This window comes from Diabrotica virgifera, chromosome 9 (genome assembly GCF_917563875.1).
Source record: "Diabrotica virgifera virgifera chromosome 9, PGI_DIABVI_V3a".
NCBI lineage: Eukaryota > Metazoa > Arthropoda > Insecta > Coleoptera > Chrysomelidae > Diabrotica > Diabrotica virgifera.
In genome coordinates, this window is record NC_065451.1 from 2,949,509 (window position 1) to 2,968,486 (window position 18,978).

General features: G+C 30.4%; 2 protein-coding genes across 3 annotated transcripts in view; both read left to right on the forward strand.

The window, feature by feature from the left end:
- The window catches only part of LOC114326975 (proton-coupled amino acid transporter-like protein CG1139), a 46,813-nt gene extending 43,568 nt beyond the window's left edge, over window positions 1–3,245 (forward strand). Inside the window, exon 7 of the mRNA XM_028275469.2 lies at window positions 2,216–3,245. Within this exon, the coding sequence (XP_028131270.2) occupies window positions 2,216–2,466 (251 nt within the window). The 3' untranslated portion in view covers window positions 2,467–3,245. The remainder of the gene's footprint in view (window positions 1–2,215) is intronic.
- Window positions 3,246–10,328: 7,083 nt separating this feature from the next.
- LOC114326915 (proton-coupled amino acid transporter-like protein CG1139) overlaps window positions 10,329–18,978 on the forward strand; it is an 85,265-nt gene continuing 76,615 nt past the window's right edge. The window contains exon 1 of one of the 2 annotated variants that reach the window (XM_028275434.2): window positions 10,329–10,347. The gene's annotated coding sequence lies outside the window, so the exon portion shown is untranslated. The remainder of the gene's footprint in view (window positions 10,348–18,978) is intronic. The other variant, XM_028275401.2, reaches the window with a different exon arrangement.

Below are 18,978 nucleotides of genomic sequence, written 5' to 3' on the forward strand. Positions count from 1 at the left end.
CACCACCCCCTTCCCCCTGCCCCACCATCAAAAACTTCATTTTTCGTTTTTATTTTTTTTTGGTGGGATGCAATCAATTTTAAAATTTCAAAAAATTCACACGCATCGTTGAGGCTTTTATAAAACATCCCTATTTTTTATAGACCCATAGGTAGAGTGTACATAACCTCAAAAAATTAAAAGAAATTTTTTTTTTCAAAAAAGCGTATAACTTTTTTTGAGGAATAGCTGCAGGTCTAATTTTTTCTTAATCTTGTGTGTTTTATGAAACACTATATTTTTAATTTTTTTCAGATTTTTCCTTAAGTCTCCCCACCTTCAAAAATCCGAAAAACTGTTTTTTGGGGGGTTTTGGGGGATTTTCCCTATTTTATAGACTTCATAATATATCAAATCAATTTTGTTTTTATAGGTTATATGTAACTTGAAGTAACTGAGTTCTTTAGAATATTTAAAAATCAAAAAAACACGTTCAAACCCCCCAAAACCCCCTTAAAAACAGTTTCTTGGATTTTTGAAGGTGACCAACGTTACAGAAAAATCTGAAAAAAATTAGGAATATAGTGTTTGATAAAATACACAAGAATAAGAAAAAATTAGATCTGCAGCTATCCCCAAAAAAAAGTTATATACTTTTGTTCAAAAAAAAAAAATTTAAATTTTTTTGAGGTTATGTACACTCAACCTACATGTCTATAAAAAATAGACGTGTTTTATAAAAGCCTTAACTATGCGTGTAAATTTTTTGAAATTGTAAAATTGATTTCATCCCACCAAAAAAAAAAAATAAAATTGAAAAATAAAGTTTTTGATGGTGGGGACAGGGAGAAGGGGGTGGTGGGTTAAAATTACGATCAATCTTATGTCTTAATCACATAAAACTTAAAAAAATGAAAAAAATTAAATTCTGGTAATTAGGGAGGGTATTTTTTAATTTATGTATCCCGTCCATAAGTGGAAAGTTTGATGCGCCACTGTAGACGCATGTGCCACTGAAAAGTGACGGCACAGTGCTCAAACGTTTCCTTTTAGATTCTACTATTTAAGTTACAGGGTCCCGTCGTGCCTAAAATGATTAAGAATTTTCACCTATAGCGGCTCTTAGTCTATTACATTTTAAGTATATTTTAAACCATATTAAAAAAGAAGCCAAGTCTCGATAAAAGATGCTTTATCAAAAAAATACAAAGAGGCAAAAAAGTTTTAAAAACACTGTGTTTAACTAATGATACCGCAGTAATAGTTTAATTGGAACGTACAAAAACATTTGGGGGGTTTAAAGGAACAAAACCCTCATACAATTTTTATGTAAACATATTAAAAAAGAAGCCGCAACTCGATAAAAACTGCCATATCGAAAAAATATTAAGAGGCAAAAAAGTTTTAAAAATATTGAATTTAAATAATGGCACCACAATAATAATTTATTTGGAACGGACACAAAAGTTTGGGGGGTTTAAGGGAACAAAACCCCCATAAAATTTTTATGGGGTGCACAAATTTCACTATAATTTTTCTTTAAGATGTTCTTACCATAAGAATGCTACATGTCAATTTTCAACAAAAAACCTCTTTTTTTTCAATTTTTTTTCAATTTTCAAAAAAAAAAATTTTCAACAAAAAAATAGTTTTTGATATATTCAAAAAAATCGATTTTCATTTTGTAACTTCAAAGGGCTGTAACTTCTTTTGTGTAATACATATTTGTACTAAGGTAAGTTAGGTTCATTCGAACTATTTTTGGTCCCAGAATATAAGGTTTAATTTATGACCTGTATTTTTGTTACACCCTGTATATATAGGATGACGATTTGAAAACTTCATAATATTGTATATTATGAAATGAAGTCGTGTAGCTACCACGACGAAACAATATAAAGAAAGTGCTATAAGTGTTGCATAACTAGTCGTGTAAACATTTTTAATCATGGATATACAGAGCCGGCGATAACGGGTCTGCAAGGGATGCACTGCAGGCGGGCGTGATAAATTGACTGGAGGTGACTGCATATTGTAGAGTTCCTTTTGTCTGCTTTATTCATCATCTGTTTGATTTGTAAATTGTAGAAAGCACGGATTTAAGTTTTCACCAGAAGGTTGATTCCAAGGATAGAAGTATTTAAGTTTTCGAATCTAGGATTTCTCATTGTGTGAATTATTATTTCGTTTTGAGTATCACTGGCTATATTATAATTATACGAATTTTTCCTTGCAGTTGTTCTTGCGGTAGCAGTTCCCTACATCGATCTCTTCATCTCCCTGTTCGGAGCATTGACTCTCTCCGGACTAGGACTCTTCATCCCTGCTATGGTGGACATGGGCACCTACTGGCACCAACGTACCGGCAAGACGAGAATATTTACCATGATCAAGAACTGCCTTATCATCTTGTTGGGATTCTTTGGACTTATCGTCGGCACCTCCACGAGTTTGAACGAAATCATCAATAAATTTTCAAATGAGTAAAAAAGGAACAATTTGGTAGATGTTCTATCAGAGAACGAAAAGTATTACGTGAACTTCACCTGATTTTATTCGAAGAGAGATTATCTTTGTGAACCAGTGGTCTTTAACGTGATATTTTTACGTTAAATTTACGTTGAAAAGACACCTCAAATTGTACAGGTGTATAGGTGAGATTGAACGTAAATTTCACGCAAGTGTCACTAAATTTTGTGCAAGTAGTCCAGGCAGGATATGTTTTGATGTGGACAATTTCCATAGGAGTCTATTTTTTGCTGGACTCACTTCAGGATCCCAGTGATTCCATGGATTCACTACATCCTGAAGTGATTCCTGCAAAAATAGAGCCCGATAGGACTATTTTCCATAGAAAATATCAACAGAGCCTGCCTAGACTAAAGTTAGTTTTGTTGACCAAAGTGCGGGTGATAGTAGAATAAGACTCACAGATTGTAAATATTTTTTTATGTAGATATAGTTGTAATTATTTTCTGAGAATATGTGCAATATTTGCAATAAACAGTAAATATTTTTTATGAACAATTTACGCAGAAAAAGTGAAGTAAACTCTTCTTGTTAAAAAGATCAATTGGGAGTATTTACCGTACGTAAATATTGGGGAATATAATAATATTTTTTTTATTTTGTTGTCTCCTTGGCATTCCAATTGTAAATAATGTTGACTATTGACTGTACATACGAGAAAGGACAACCTTAATATTTATTAATAATATAAATATATTTTCTACATAATAAATTTAAATAAAAAATTAGAAATGAAACATTTTCTGTGTTTTATAACCAGCATATCATAGCTATTCGAAATTTAGAGACGGCTGTTCTGAAAAGTTCATTTGTACTCTGGGCTAATTAGCAAAATACAAGGAAAAGTTATTTACCAGCAATTTTATTGCCGGAATCGAATGTTATGATTGTATATATTAATAATATAGGTATGCAAAGTCCGCAGATAGTGTGCTACTTTTTTTATAAACAAAATGGCGCCCGAAAATCGTGTCTTTTTCAATTTTTGCTCTATAACTCCAAAGATTTTAACTTTTCACCAAAAACACCCAAATAAAAATTCACCCTAATTAAATTCTGCATAGAGAATTGTTTTTCCCGATTTACTTTGATGAAAATTTTCCCCGGAAAATGCGGGTTTTTCCAACAAAATCTTTAATTTTCAACTAAAATTTTAGATAAGTAATTGTTTATCAATAATTAAATAACTTGGTAATATAAAAGCTATTTTCGCATAGATTATAATTTCTGAAGCCGATGGAAATTGAATAAACAGTTTAGCAACAATTGAATTGTTAATTAAAAATTGACGGTCGCTATAATAACCACAATAATTAAAATACATAAGAATAACTATAATTTTTGTATAAAAAGACACTGTACCTATCTAATGTACTTTACAGAATTGAAATTGGACTATTTAGGCGGACTCAGGAATATTTTAAAATTATAAACAATTTTTTGGCTTATAAACAAATAGAATATCTCGGGGAATATTAAATTAAATTAAATTATGAAAACGGTATTGGAAAAAAAAAGCGGCAGGACGCTTATTTTAAAAGAAAAAACGTTTAATTGTGATAAATGGTTCCTGAGATACAACCGGTCAAAGTTGAGCGATATTTATGGCAAAGATATAAACAATAGGATCATCATTTTCGAACCATTACCTTTTTATTTTTGACCTCTTTCTCCACACCAACTTTCATATCTGTAAAATACTCATTAGATACATATATTATTATAATAAAAACAATCGATATTACGAGTGAAAATTACCAAAAATAGCAAAATTTCAATCAAAAATTAGATTGGAGAAAATGTAATCTCAAATAAAGTTCAAAATCGGTATGCGTTAAAAAAATGCATTTTCTCGGCTGCCCATGGAGAAATTTTCTGCATTCTTTTTTTGTTCCCAAGTAACTGGAGTAGAGTCATCTAACTAACGCATTATGAAATGTCAAACTTGCTTTTTTAAGAAAACTACATATTTTTCCTGTTGTAGACTTTTTGTAGATAAACTTACTACAGGTGTACCTTTTAACGTTAAAAACACAAATATTCTCATTTTAAAGCTGTATACTTATTTAAACAATCTTTATTTAAACAAATTCAAAATTTTTGTTGTAATAAATTAATTAATTTATTATAACAAAACAAAAGCAACTTTGACATTTAATAAAGCGTTAGTTAGTTGGCTCTACTCGAGTTACTTAGGAACAAAAAAAGAATAAAGAAAATATAGTCCATAAAACACGCATCGATATCTTGATTGACGTCCAAACATCTTTGTATTAGTATATTAGTTGAAAATAGAGCTTCACACGCTCTTAGGTCTTTGCAAAACCCAAATTGAGATTTTAGTGCGACATTACCAACTAAGTTGTAATGCAAACATAAAAGATGTTAGTAATTAAATTAATATTTATTGACGGAAAACTCCATTTTACAATTAAAATTAAAAGTCAAAATTAAACATCGAACACAATTTAACTTACATTACTTACAATTAAACTAACGACATCAAAAAATTAAAATCAAATTAAAATAATTCACGTGAAATAGTCCTTTTAAAAGCATTTAGTGTGACTCCCATAAAGTCTATATTTGGAAACTCATTTACACTAGAAACAATTCTATTTAAAGGCATATTTTCTGCATGACGTGTATTGCACGATCTAGCGGATAGCAAGGGACATCTTCTCAAATTCCTAGCTGGAACATAAAAATCTATTCGACCCAGAATGCTAGGTGCAACAATAATACCATTTAACACCTTAAATACGAAATTAAGGTCAAAGTATCGCCTGCGATCCTCTAGACGGTGCAAATGAAACATCTGCATGACCTGGCTGGAATTCAATTGCATTCCTCTAGTACCTAATCTATACCGCAGATATCTAACGAATTTATTTTGAATCGATTCAATTCGATATTTGTGATTCTCATAACTTGGACTCCAAATCACTGAACAATACTCTAGTAATGAACGAACATAACTCAAAAACAATCTCACAATTACAAACAAATTATTAAAATCATATGACATTCTGATGACTAACCCTAATGTCCGATTAGCACGCGCAATAATGGCATCATAATGGTCCACGAAACTTAGCTTACTATCCAGTAACACACCTAAATCCTTAATTACCTGAACCCTAGATAAATCCACATCTCCTATCTTGTATTTAAAATCACTGGTGGTCTTATTACGTGAAAAAATAATATATGAGCATTTCGAAGCATTCAATCTAAGATTATTTTCCTGGCACCAATGTACTAAAGAATCCAAGTCTCTCTGCAAACCCTCACAATCAGATTCTGACCTAATGCATTTAAATATCTTCAAGTCGTCTGCAAATATCAAATATTCAGATTTAAAGTTCCTACCAATATCATTTACCAACAACAGAAAAAGCTTAGGACCCAAATGGGAACCCTGCGGAACCCCTGACACGGCTTCAAATCCATTATTAGAAACACGTCCTGCTGATCTTACTTGCAATGTTCTTCCTTGCAAATACGAAGTAAACCAAGCTAATAAAGAACCAGTGATACCAAAGTTTCTCAGCTTTGTAATTAAGACATTATGATCTAGTAGGTCAAAGGCCTTACTGAAATCGGTGTATATAGAGTGCATTTCGTAACCCTCATCCATTGCTGTACCTATACTATCGATATACAAAAAGAGGTTAGTGAGAGTAGAACGTCCGCCTACAAATCCATGTTGGTTGTCCGTAATAATGTTCCTAAAACAATTATCCAAACTTGGCAAAACCATTTTTTCAAATACTTTAGATAAGGCTGACTGAATACAAACTGGCCGATAATTTTTGATATCACTATGATCTCCTGCCTTGAAAATAGGACACACAAAGGAATGTTTCCATCTGTTCGGGAAAATTCCCGTCTGGAGAGATTTATTAAGAACATATACTAATGGTTCACACAAGGACACTGCACTTTCTCTTAGGAACAAATTCGGTATCAAATCAGGGCCAGCCCCTTTATTGACATTTAATGACAACAACACATTCAGTAAATTGTCAAAAGTGACTTCGAGGTTATTAATTTCCACCTCCAGCTGTTGTGAGAAAATTTCATTACTCTCCAGGTTATCCAGAGATTTACCATTAAAAGTGCTGTATACAGTACCAAAATGTTTCGCAAACAACTCTGTTATTTTTTGTTTGTCATTCTCACTATCCTCACCTAGAAACATAGAGCCAGGGAGAGCACCATGTCCGTTGGTTTTATTTTTGATGAACTAATAATAGGCAGTTTAGTTAGACACCGCGATAAATCCGAGCAATTTATCGATATCGATCGAGTTGTTTCAATTTATCGTTGTGTGTAAACGGTACATCGCAGCGATTTATCGGAATTTTAGTTGGATTTGAGTTGGTATCAGATTGCATCAATTTATTGTAACGATCGAATTGTTTCAGTTTGTAATCAATCGCGACAATATATCGCAGCGTTTAAACAGCTTTAAAAAAATCGATAAAATCGTAGCAAATTTATCGTCACAATAAATTGCTCGCATTTATCGCGGTGTCTTAAATGCTGGTACCCCATTTTCATGTATAAACATTTTATAGAAACCAGTGGCGAAGTTTGTCGCGGGGCCCTTTTCCACGACTGATATGGGATAGTGCTAAAAAAGTGTTCAACAAAGAATAAAGGCAGCAAAAACGGGTGTATAGAATAGAAATATACTTAATTGTCACTGAAAATTTTACAATTTTATTGACAAAGCGTAGGTACAAAAGAGTTGGAAAAGAACAACAACAAATACAGTTTACTGAAATTACACAAATCGTCAATATTATTACAAAATAAAAGATAATGAAATAAAACAAAACAATACAGGGTGTTTCATTAATAATTGGAAATATTTTAACTCTAGATTCCTGCGGAGCTCAAAATATTACTGTTTAGCCCAAATCACCTACTCCGGAAAGGCTTCCTAAGGGAGCTGGAGATCTTTGAAGATGGTGCCTTTTATATTAGATTTTTTTTTAAATACCTCTAGAACACATCTATTTAGAAAAACTAAAACTGGTACGGCTATTTATCTTCCAGAGACAAATCTATTTCATAAATTGTGAATTTCTAGTACCGGTCATATGCGTCCTCTTTGGGTAGGGCAACGGTTATTTTATCGCATAACTTTTAGTCTTTAACTGTTAAACATTTTTGATACTGGATTATTAAATTGTGTGGTATTCTAGTACTAAAAGTTACTCTTACTTTAAGTCGGTAGGATACACCGTTTTCTAGAAAAATAAATTTGAAATTTTTTCGTTTTTTGAATTTGATTAAAATTTAAAAGAAATTTCAAAAAAACGGTGTATTTTACCGACCTAAAGCAAGAATAACTTTTAGTACCTCATAATTTAATAATCTAGTGTCAAAAATGTTTCAAAATTAAAGACACAAAAAAGAATGCGATAAAATACAAGTTGACCTACTTACAAAACGGACGCATATGACTGGTACTAGAAATTCGCAATTGATGAAACCGATTCATCTCTGGAATAAACGTACCAACTTTCGATTTTTGTTTTTATAGTTTTTTTTTGAAAATTTTTCCCACGTTAAAAAAACGCAAAATTTTCAAATCGACATTTCCAGAAAACGGTGTATCCTACTTAAAGCAAGAGTACCTTTTATTACTAGAATGCCTCACATTTTAATAATCCAGTGTCAAGGTCAAACAGGCTTAAAAGTTAAAGATAAAAAAGGAAGATAAATAGGCGTACCAGTTTTGGTTTCTCTCAATAGAAGCGTTCTGGAGGCATTTAAAAAAAGCTAATTACAAGACGCCTTTTTCAAAGAGCTCTTTCTAGCTTCTGTAAGAAACATTTTTTTAAGACTAGGTGATTTGGGTTAAATCTTAATACATATTTTGAGCCCAGAAATCTACAGTTAAATTATTTCCAATTATTAATTAAACACCCTGTATATTGGATAATTTAAATAAATTGCAAATTGCATAATACAAGCTTAGGAACTAATAAGTTCAGCGTATAACACTCCTGCGAAAAACTGCGCACCTGGATGGGTAAACCTCTGCACGGGCGACATCCCAATGAGGTCAGCCAAGGCCCAAGACTATGTCGACAATACAGCGTCGAACTATTGGTTGACATCAGGAAAGATGTTCCCTGAAACGGAGGGTTCATTACTGGCCATTCAGGATCAGGTTATACCAACCAGAAATTACCTGAAATATATCGTCAAAGACCCTCAGGTTCAAAACGACAGATGCCGATATGGATGTCAAGCCCAAGAAACCATCCAACATATTACAGGGGGCTGCCAGGCATTTGCTGCAACTGAATACAAAAAACGGCATGACGCAGTGGGAAAAATCCTTCATCAAGAGATAGCTATTAAGCTGGGACTTCTCCAAACGGACCATCTCCCATATTATCAATACGTTCCTGAGAGTATGCTTGAGGATGGCAACTACAAGCTATACTGGGACCGCACTGTGCTCACAGACCAAACAGTGGCACATAATAGACCAGATCTCGTACTAGTTAATAAATTAACAAGACAAACAACACTAATTGATGTGACGATACCTAACAACAATAATCTACGTAGTAAATTTACTGAAAAGATCGCCAAATATAGAGATCTGGAAATTCAAATACGGAGACAATGGAGAATGCAAAGTACCCAGACAATACCGATTATTATGTCTACTACTGGAGTCATTCCGAAGCCCCTCGTAGAAAGCATAAAAAAGCTGGGCCTGAATGAACATCTTTATAAGACCATGCAGAAAGCTGTACTACTCGCGACGGCCAGAAGTGTACGAAAATTTTTGGGAGATACACCTGCATTCCAAGTCACCTAGGGCTCGATAACGCGGAAAGAGTCCCACCAGAGCTCAATCCTTTTGATACCGTAGGTATCTGGGATGAGTCAATTTTCCCCTTAGAGGGAGTATGAGCCGTATGGCTAAATCTGGATAATAAATCTAATAAACTCTAATAATCCAAAGTCGAAAAACAGATTTGAATTGATACTCGTTGTTTTAAAACAGATTCAGTTTTTTCAAGCCAATGGTGAATAGACATTGAAAAGGAGCGTAAACAAAGAAGCTCTGTTTTTCAACGGCGAGCAACCGGCAAATAGATATACCTGAATACAATTTATAGATAAAGAACAGATTACACGAAAATATACGCAAACAATACACAGTGTTTCAATGTTTCAAATTATCAAAGGTAAAGCAAATACAAATATTGCAATTTCGCATTATACATTATACAATGTCTCACACAGCCAACGGAGAATGGACAATAAGAAGTAGCTTAAAAACAAAAACCTCTGTTGTTATAGAACGGCTAGAGGCAGAAAATAGATAGGTACCTGTACAGTACATAAATATAGTTTATAATAAAGAATTCATTACACGAAATAAATGTCGATATATCCCAACAATATAATGTACACTGTTTCAAAGCGTTTTAATAGTGAAATAATTGCAGAATATTTTGTTCAATTTTTTAAATGAAATTTTGTTTCGACATGCAGCGTTGGGGCCCCTGAATGTCGGGGGCCCCGTATAATTGATACGGCTGATACGGCGGTAGTTACGAATCTGATAGAAACATAGACCCCTAAATTTCCTTTTTCCTGACCGCGAACGAAGCACATGTCCATCGTCGAGCATTCACCCTTCTCACCACGTTGATCCTCCCCTTTCAACCCCTCTGCAACACCCCAACAGCGCCACAACGTCTGATTCCGGGTCAAGTATGGCGCCGGTGTTCTTGTCGCGTGTATTTCTCTCAGTTTTTGACAAAGTAATTCCCAGTGTAAGAGATATCTGACGGGGTAAGTCCAGCATGTTAATATTATGTTAACACAAGTGAACTTTTTAAGTTTGAATCTGATATTAAATCAATTATTTTGTAGTAATTTCATAGGTTATGTACGAAGGGTTGAATAACATTTTATTGGTGCATTTGGAAGAAAGTTCAGAATGCACACAAATCGATTTAACCGTGGGAAGTTGTAAGAAACCTTGCAAATCTCCTATATAAAAATAGGGCACTCCAAAATCGTTTTTAGAATTCTTAAAAAGTCTATAGATTTTAAGTAAAGGTATTATTTCGTTTTTGTTTATACTCTGAGATTTAAAAAAGAAATTTACATAGAAAATTGCCCTTACAGGCAATTTTAATCAAAAGGAATATCCTGTATTTTAGTCGTTCTTGAAATTACTTAAATAGCTTAATTATTAATAAATTTAATTTATTATTTATTATAAATACCTATGATGAACTTGTACATTGGTTTTTATATATCCAGGGGAGTGCATATAGATTTTAAGATTTTCACTTCGGAAAAAATCAAACAAGATAAAACTTTTTGTAATTTCATTAAGAAATGTTTAATAAACAACATATCAAAAAGTTCTACTCGAGAAGTGGGTGCTTCATTTTTTATTAAACAAATGAACTACGAAATTAGATGCTTTTTTAAATAACTCCGAAAATATAAATTTTAGAAAAAAACTGACTTGATCATTGAAAAATTCAGAAAATTTTACAAAAAAACCTTATATAAAGAATTTTCTAAAATTAAATCTGTATCTTCTATAATTTTTTATTTATAACGCTAAAGTCACCGGTCTCACAAACATTGGCCCACTGTAAACTAACGTAAAGTGCACGGTTGAGGTATTTTAATGTAATTCTTTAACTAATTGATCAAATAAAATTTTACAAATTGAACATGAAAGAAGAATAATTAAGCTATTTTTTGGTTATAAAAGAAAGAAATAAAATGTATGGGCATAAGTACGGTGTGGGCGGAAAGTGAGCCTTACATGAATTTTGTTTAAAAATGATTTAAATGTGTAACTAATACAATTTTTCTTATATAACTCTCAATTTTGCACAACTTACCTTTCAAGCATCTTACTAAATGATGTTTTATTCAAAAAAAAATCTCAAAAATTTAATTCAAATGATATTGACGTAATGATACTGACGTAATGACGTAAATGATATTGACGTGATTTATATTGACGTCTCAAAAATTGTAATTTTTGAAATCTTCGTAGTTTTATAGAATTGCCACTTTAAGATAGTATTACTCAACTTTGAACAGATCTATTACATTTTAATAAATGCTTCTTTAAAGCTTAGGATGTACTCTTTAAAATGCACTAAATTATTTTACTTTAAAAATGAAATAAACTATTTCTTTTTAAGAAAATTAAGAAAAATAACAAAAATGTAATACAAAAACCGAAAATTACCAGCTAAAAAAATGTATCTACAAAGTGATCAAAACATTTTCTGTAAGACTTACCTAAATACATTTAATAATAAGCTTCAACAATAATAAATGTTCAGCAAAAAAATTTTTTTTAGCTCTTATACAGTATGTCTGCGTAACTTGGAACCTATTGATAACTTCTTTATTATCAATTTTACGAAAAAAAGGTATTCTTTATAAAATACTCTGCATCGTATATTATAATCTAAGATGCAATCATTAAATATCAAATTTAATTAATGTTATACGAGGTGTGTCAAAAAATATGAATTTCACTCAAGAGTAAAGTACCTTTACATTTCACAATATCGAAAATTGTTATTAAGAAAAGTTCTTTGGAATTAAAAAATTTGTTTTAGTGTTTAATTACATCCTTCTTATTAAAATATTGTGAATAATAAAGGCACTTAACTCTTAAGAAAGATTCATATTTTTTACATACCTCGTATAAAATTTAAAAAATTTGATATCTGATGATTGTATCTTAGATTTTAGACCAGTGAGAGCATTTTATAAAGAATAATTTTTTTTCGTAAAAGTGATAATAAAATAGTTATCATAATTGTAATAAAATGATGATGAGTATCCGTAATTTGAGAAAAAATTTAAATTTTGTTTTCGATTAGAATGATGTAATTGTATATTTAGACATAGTTTCTAATTTCAAACAGCTTTTCATCTGAGCATTTTTTGATATTCTGGAATATAAAGGTACTTTACTCTTTAACGAAATTCATGTTTTTGATAAAATTTGATATCTGATGGTTGAGTTTTAGATTTTTGACTATCCAGAGCATTTTATTAAGAATAACTTTTTTCGTAAAATTGATAATAAAAAAGTTTTCCATGTGGTTCCTAGCTACGCAGACACACTGTATAAGAGCTTCTGTATAAGAATTTTCAAATTGCGATGCCGTATTCGGATTCAGCATAATCAAATACAAAATAGAAACATATTTGGTCAAAGTAAAATAATGAATTTATCGATATTTTTAAAATTATTTATACAAAACAATTGTTATTGTTTAAACAATTAATAAACAATTAGCGGCCAAATCTGCGAGCAGAACTTTTTACTTTAACATGTATATAAACTGACAAAAAAGTTTTAGAAAAATATAAGCTTGTTTGAATTTTTCCGAAACAATGCATGTTTTTGTTCTAAATTGCACTCCCCTAATGGCGAATTTAGACATTTGCCTTGGAAGGGAACACTTGCCTTGTGCACTGAACACTGAACACTGAACTTACAACGAAACACTAACTAATAGACATAAAAAAGATAAACCCAAACTACATAAAATGCCTCTTTATTTCTACCTCATGCCTCATAATTTTTTTCCTGCATTTTTGTCTCGTATATTATACAGTCTCTTCCAACAAAAATTGGACCCCCCCAGAAACTCAGAAACCAAGAGCATCTTTAAAATTTAAAAAAAAACACGCCAATTTATAATGGAAGGGGGACGAATTTTCGTGCAAAATTCATGCCCTCAAATGTAACACCCCTACTGCCCCGCATAAACCCCCACTTTTTTTTAAATAGCAAGTTTGGTCGAGTGGCACATCATTTGAAAGGTAATTTTTTTCTCTACACGACACTCTCTTTTTTTTTAAATTTACGTAATAAGTTTGAAGATAATTTTGGACTTAACAAATGTATTATAAATTAGTTGAATCCAAATTTGTCTTTAAAGTTATTCCGCAAATTAAAAAAAAATAGAGTATAGTGTGAAGAAAAAAATGCCTTTCAAATGATGTGCAACTCGACTACACTTTGCTATTTTAAAAAACTGGAGGGGCAGCAGGGTAACAACATAAATTGACGTGTTTTTTTAAATTGTGAAGAAACTCTTGGTTTCTGAGTTTCTGGGTGGGGGGGTGGGGTCAAATTTTCGTTGTAACACTCTGTGTATACATCCGTATATAACTTAATATATATTTTTCTCTTCTATGTTCAATTCAAATCATTTTGAAAATCCTGGTTGGATTTTGATTGTCTCCCTAATTAATGACTTAATTGCTTATTGTTTTTTATTTTTCGTTCTTTTCAACTTAGGCCTCGATATAATACATACACCCATCAACTATCATATGATATGTATTTCGATCCATATATTATAATCTTATTTTATATTAAATAATAATTTAATAGTCCATTTTTATTATGATTTGTTTACTATATTATAACTTGACTTTGACCTAAATATTAATAAAAACAATTGGCAGCTACGTAACTGTATTAATATTGTACTTGCTTCCTTGTGAATTATTTAGTGAAATTGGTTTAAAATATTAAAGAATTCAGCAACTATAAAGGAAGTCCTATGAACCTTCATCTAATGGTTTCGTCCTGTTGTTATACTTTAGCTACTGTGGATTTTAGGGGAGTGCAATTAGAACGAAAAGATACAATGTTTCGGAAAAAATCAAACAAGGTTATATTTTTCTAAAACTTTTTTTATTAGTTTATAAATATGTTAAAATAAAAAGTTCTACTCACAAATTTCGCCGCTAATTGTTTATTAATTGTTTAAACAATAACAATTATTTTGTATAAATATTGTTAAGAATATGGGTGAATTCAACATTTTATTTTGATAAAAAATGTTTTTATTTTAGTTTTGATTATGCTGAACCCGAATTTGACATTACAATTTGCAAAATTTAAAATGGCGGATTCAAAATTCAAAATTTTTTCCTAAAAATCCTTAAAAAGTAGTTGTAAAATCCGAACTTTTTTTTTTAACCGTGTTTGTTTACATATATGTGGATATTTTTGAGAGATTGCTGAACCTGAATCAAATTTTGATAATTTAAATTATAAAATGGCAGATCCAAAATGGCGGATAACTTAAAAAATAGTTGTAAAATCATAATTTCTTTACAAAATGTATTTATTTCTACATATATTTATTTTTGAGAGCTTTGATAAACCTAACTTAAATGTTAACATTATAAACTATAAAATGGCGGATCCAAAATGCGGATTTTCTAAAAAGAACATAAAAAAGAACATTTTTCTAAAACATTTATTGTCTTTATTTTTAACAGGTTGTTGAATCTGAATTAAAGATTAAAAATTTAAATTTCAAAGTGGCGGATCCAAAATGGCGGATATTTAAATGAAAGACAAGTAGAATCCAATAAAACAAATATGGAATTTCATTCTTAAAAAAAAGATAAACAAATAATTTTCACAATAATATTAAAAATTAAAATGTATTAGAAAGAATATTAAAAAAAAACAAATTTTCGATTAGAAGGATATAATTACATATCGGGACATAGTCTTTAATTCCAAACAACTTTCCTTTATAAAAATTTTCGATATTGTGAAATATAAAGGTACTTTACTCATGAGTGAACATCATATTTTTTGACATACCTCGTACAAAATTAACAAAATTTGATATTTGATGGTTGTATCTTATGTTATATACGATGTAGAGTATTTTATAAAGAATAACTTTTTTTCGTAAAGCTGATATTAAAAAAGTTATCAATAGGTTCCAAGTTACGCAGACATACTGTATAAGAGCTAAAAAAATTTTTTTGTTGAACATTTATTATTGTTGAAGCTTATTATTAAATGTATTTTAGGTAAGTTTTACAGAAAAAAGTTTTGATCACTCTGTATATACATTTTTTCAGCTGGTAATTTTCGGTTTTTGTATTACATTTTTGTTATCTTTCTTAGTTTTCTCAAAAAGAAATTATTTATTTCATTTTTAAACTATAATGATTCAGTGTTTTTTAAAGATTACATCCCAAGCTTTAAAAAAATAGCAAACAAATTGTATTAGATTTATTAAATTTGAGTAATACCGTCTTAAAATGGTGGGAATTCTGTAAAATTACGAAGTTTTAAAAAATTACATTTTTTGAGACATCCTATTATTTATATTAAATTTTTGAGATTATTTTTGAACAAAACATCGATTAGTAAGATACTTGAGAGGTAAGTTGTGCAAATTTGAGAGTTTTATAAGTAAAATTGTATTAGTTACACATGTTTAAATCATTTTTAAACAAAATTCATGTAAGGCTCACTTTCCGCCCACACCGTACTTATGTCCATAAATTTTATTTCTTTTTATTACAACCATAAGATAGCTTATTTCATCTCATTTCTTGTCCAATTTGTAAAATTTCGTTTGATCCATTAGTTAAAGAATTACATTAAAAAAACTCAACCGTGCACTTCTTACAACGCTAGTTTACAGTGCGCCAATGTGTGTGAGAAGGGTGACTTTAGCGTTATAAATAAAAAATTACAGAAGCTAGAGATTTAATTTTAGAAAAATCTTTATATAAGGTTTTTTTTGTAAAATTTTCTGAATTTTTCAATGGTCAAGTCAGTTTTTTTCTAAAAATTATATTTTCGGAGTTATTTAAAAAAACATCTAATTTCGCTGTTCATTTGTTTAATAAAAAATAAAGCACCCACTTCTCGAGTAGAACTTTTTGATATGTTGTTTATTAAACATTTCTTAATGAAATCACAAAAAGTTTTATCTTGTTTGATTTTTTCCGAAGTGATAATCTAAATGCACTCCCCTATTTAAACAATTTCATGAATCTACAGTCAAACTATACAAGTCGGTCCATTAGTGTCACATTTATTATAATATTTTCTTCTCAAAAAAATCAGTTTATTTTGGATTTTTCATTACCCTGAAAAAGAGTGACTTACCATTTTAATGATGAGGGGCTACGGCGATAGAAAAAGATCTTATAGTGAAGTAGCCAACTAGTTCAATAATACATTCCCAAACCATTCTACTTTCTATATGGCGACGCAACAGTACAAAAAATTTTAAAGCGCTTTAAGGAAACTGGACTAGTAAAAGATGGCATTCGAACAGCTAGACCACAAACTGTTATAAATTATAATAAAACTTTAGATTTTATGCAGAGTTTCGTTGAAAATCGACATACATCCTCATGCAGAGGATTACCTATAACACTACAACTGTTGAGAGGGTCGCTTTCACCAATTTCACTAAATGTATTGAGATATTGAATTCTACCATGGCTTTGTAGGTATTGTGCGTTTCTGCCTACACTGTCATATGCACGTCTAAAATAGCTAAACAATTGGTATCAATTTCATACTCATATATTTTTCTCATATGATTCTCATTTAGGGCAGTCAATGAGGATATTTGGCTCCAAATTCCATCCTACTACATCGATTTACTTGATATTTTCACAAGTAGGGAATAGCTCAAGAAACAAAGTCTACCCTATGCCGATGTGCGCTTTTATCTTGGGGGTGGTTGAAAAATGTTTTGGTTAAAATAGCAACGGAAAAGGCTAGAGAACCTAATTTTAAGCAAAAACTGTTCTATTATTATTTTTTGAAAACTCAATACTTTTTGTGTTACTCGTGGTTGAAAATTGGCCATTTTCATTGAAAAATGACACCTTTTCGGAAGGATTTTTGCGAATACCTTAAAAACTATGCATCTAACAAAAAAAAACTATATAAAATATTTCTGTAGGTTATAAAAAAACAAAGAGGTTCGTTCCTTCATAAATCTTCTAGTTAAAATACAAAAAGAGATATGGTAGGTAAGAAGAGTTTGTTTTTTTTTTGCTGCATGCTCAAATCGTTGTATTCAACTTGAAATAACAGAGAAACTGTCGATTTTAGGTGTATAATGATACTAATAACTTTTGTAGTACTTCAAAAGATTTTTAAAATGAGCCATACTAATTGTCGATTACATGCAAACTAAACGAGATATTCTGCAAAAAAGTTAATGACTAATGTATTTTAAGAAGAAATGAGAAGTATATTTAACCCCTCATCCGAATTTAAATACATCGTTTTCCTTCTACAATACTTTTGAAGTTATACTGCTTTAGGCGCGATTGAGATTGAGGGTGAATTTATATTGATCTGCGCGCATGCGCACACCGACAGTTTGGTATTAGTCTTTATACGGGCTCTGATTGGGTGTTAAAATGATCTGTCAATGATTGTTCAATATGGAGGTTATCGGTAAACAAAAATGTTGTATAATATATTAGTTTTTATTGTTGTGAGGACAGAAATAAAATCAAATTTATACTTATAGTGACTTTTTAAATAGTTTTGAAAAGCCACAGGTACGTAATTCTAAATGTTTCAGTTGTATTCCAATAAAAAATTATCTTCATACCTATTTGGAAAATGTGAAAAAAAAAATAATGTACTTACCTAGTACTTGCTATGCTATACCCCTAGGCAATGCTTTAATTTACATAATCTGATTACGAACAAACTTTCTACAAATTTTCATCTAATGTATCGTTTTCTTACTCTATATATTGTTGTATTTTAATTCGACAAAAATCAAACTAATAAAAATTCATATAGACAAACTGTCAAAAAGTTGTTCAATTTGTGTATATTCCCACATGACGTATACGCGAAGGTGGTGCAGTTTGAAATCGCTTCGACTCTCGTACGGCGGGATACACGGGAAGTAGGTTCAAGTCCAATGCAAGTTATATCATTTTTTTATTTATTTTTTATAGATTTTATGATTGTAAGTATATTATTATATAATTTTTTCAGAAAATACGTATTTAATTAAAATTTTTGGCAACAATTATTGTTCAGAAATCATTTGTGGCATTTTTCAATGTGTTTGTGTGTGTTTTATTCTTTTATTTTTTTAATTTTTGGTATTGTTTTAATAAAATTTTTTGGAAAGTAGTAGAGAAACTGTTTAAAGTATATTGATTTCGTTGAAATCATATAATAGAAGTATAACTTCTTACGTGCGTACAAAGTACACACATTCTTTTTTTATTACAGTGTTATTTCTATGTTCAAAAAGTAAGGCGGGATCAAATGAATGGTTTTTGAAAAAATAAGATCAAATTATAGAGCATATTTTAAAATTTTCTTAAAAATCTTCTTTTTCCTCCATGTAACTCGAAAAAGATAAGAGATACGAAAAAAAGATACCACACAAAAATGTAAGGCTTTTTCAGATAAAAATTTCCTTTTTATTTTTCATTACTGTATCTCTTATCATTTTCAAGTTACATGGAGAAAAAGGAAGATTTTTAAGAAAATTTAAAAATGCGCTCTATAATTTGATCTTGTTTTCAAAAACCATTCATTTTAAACCCGTCTAACTTGTTGAACATAGAAATAACACTATAATAAAAGGTATTGTA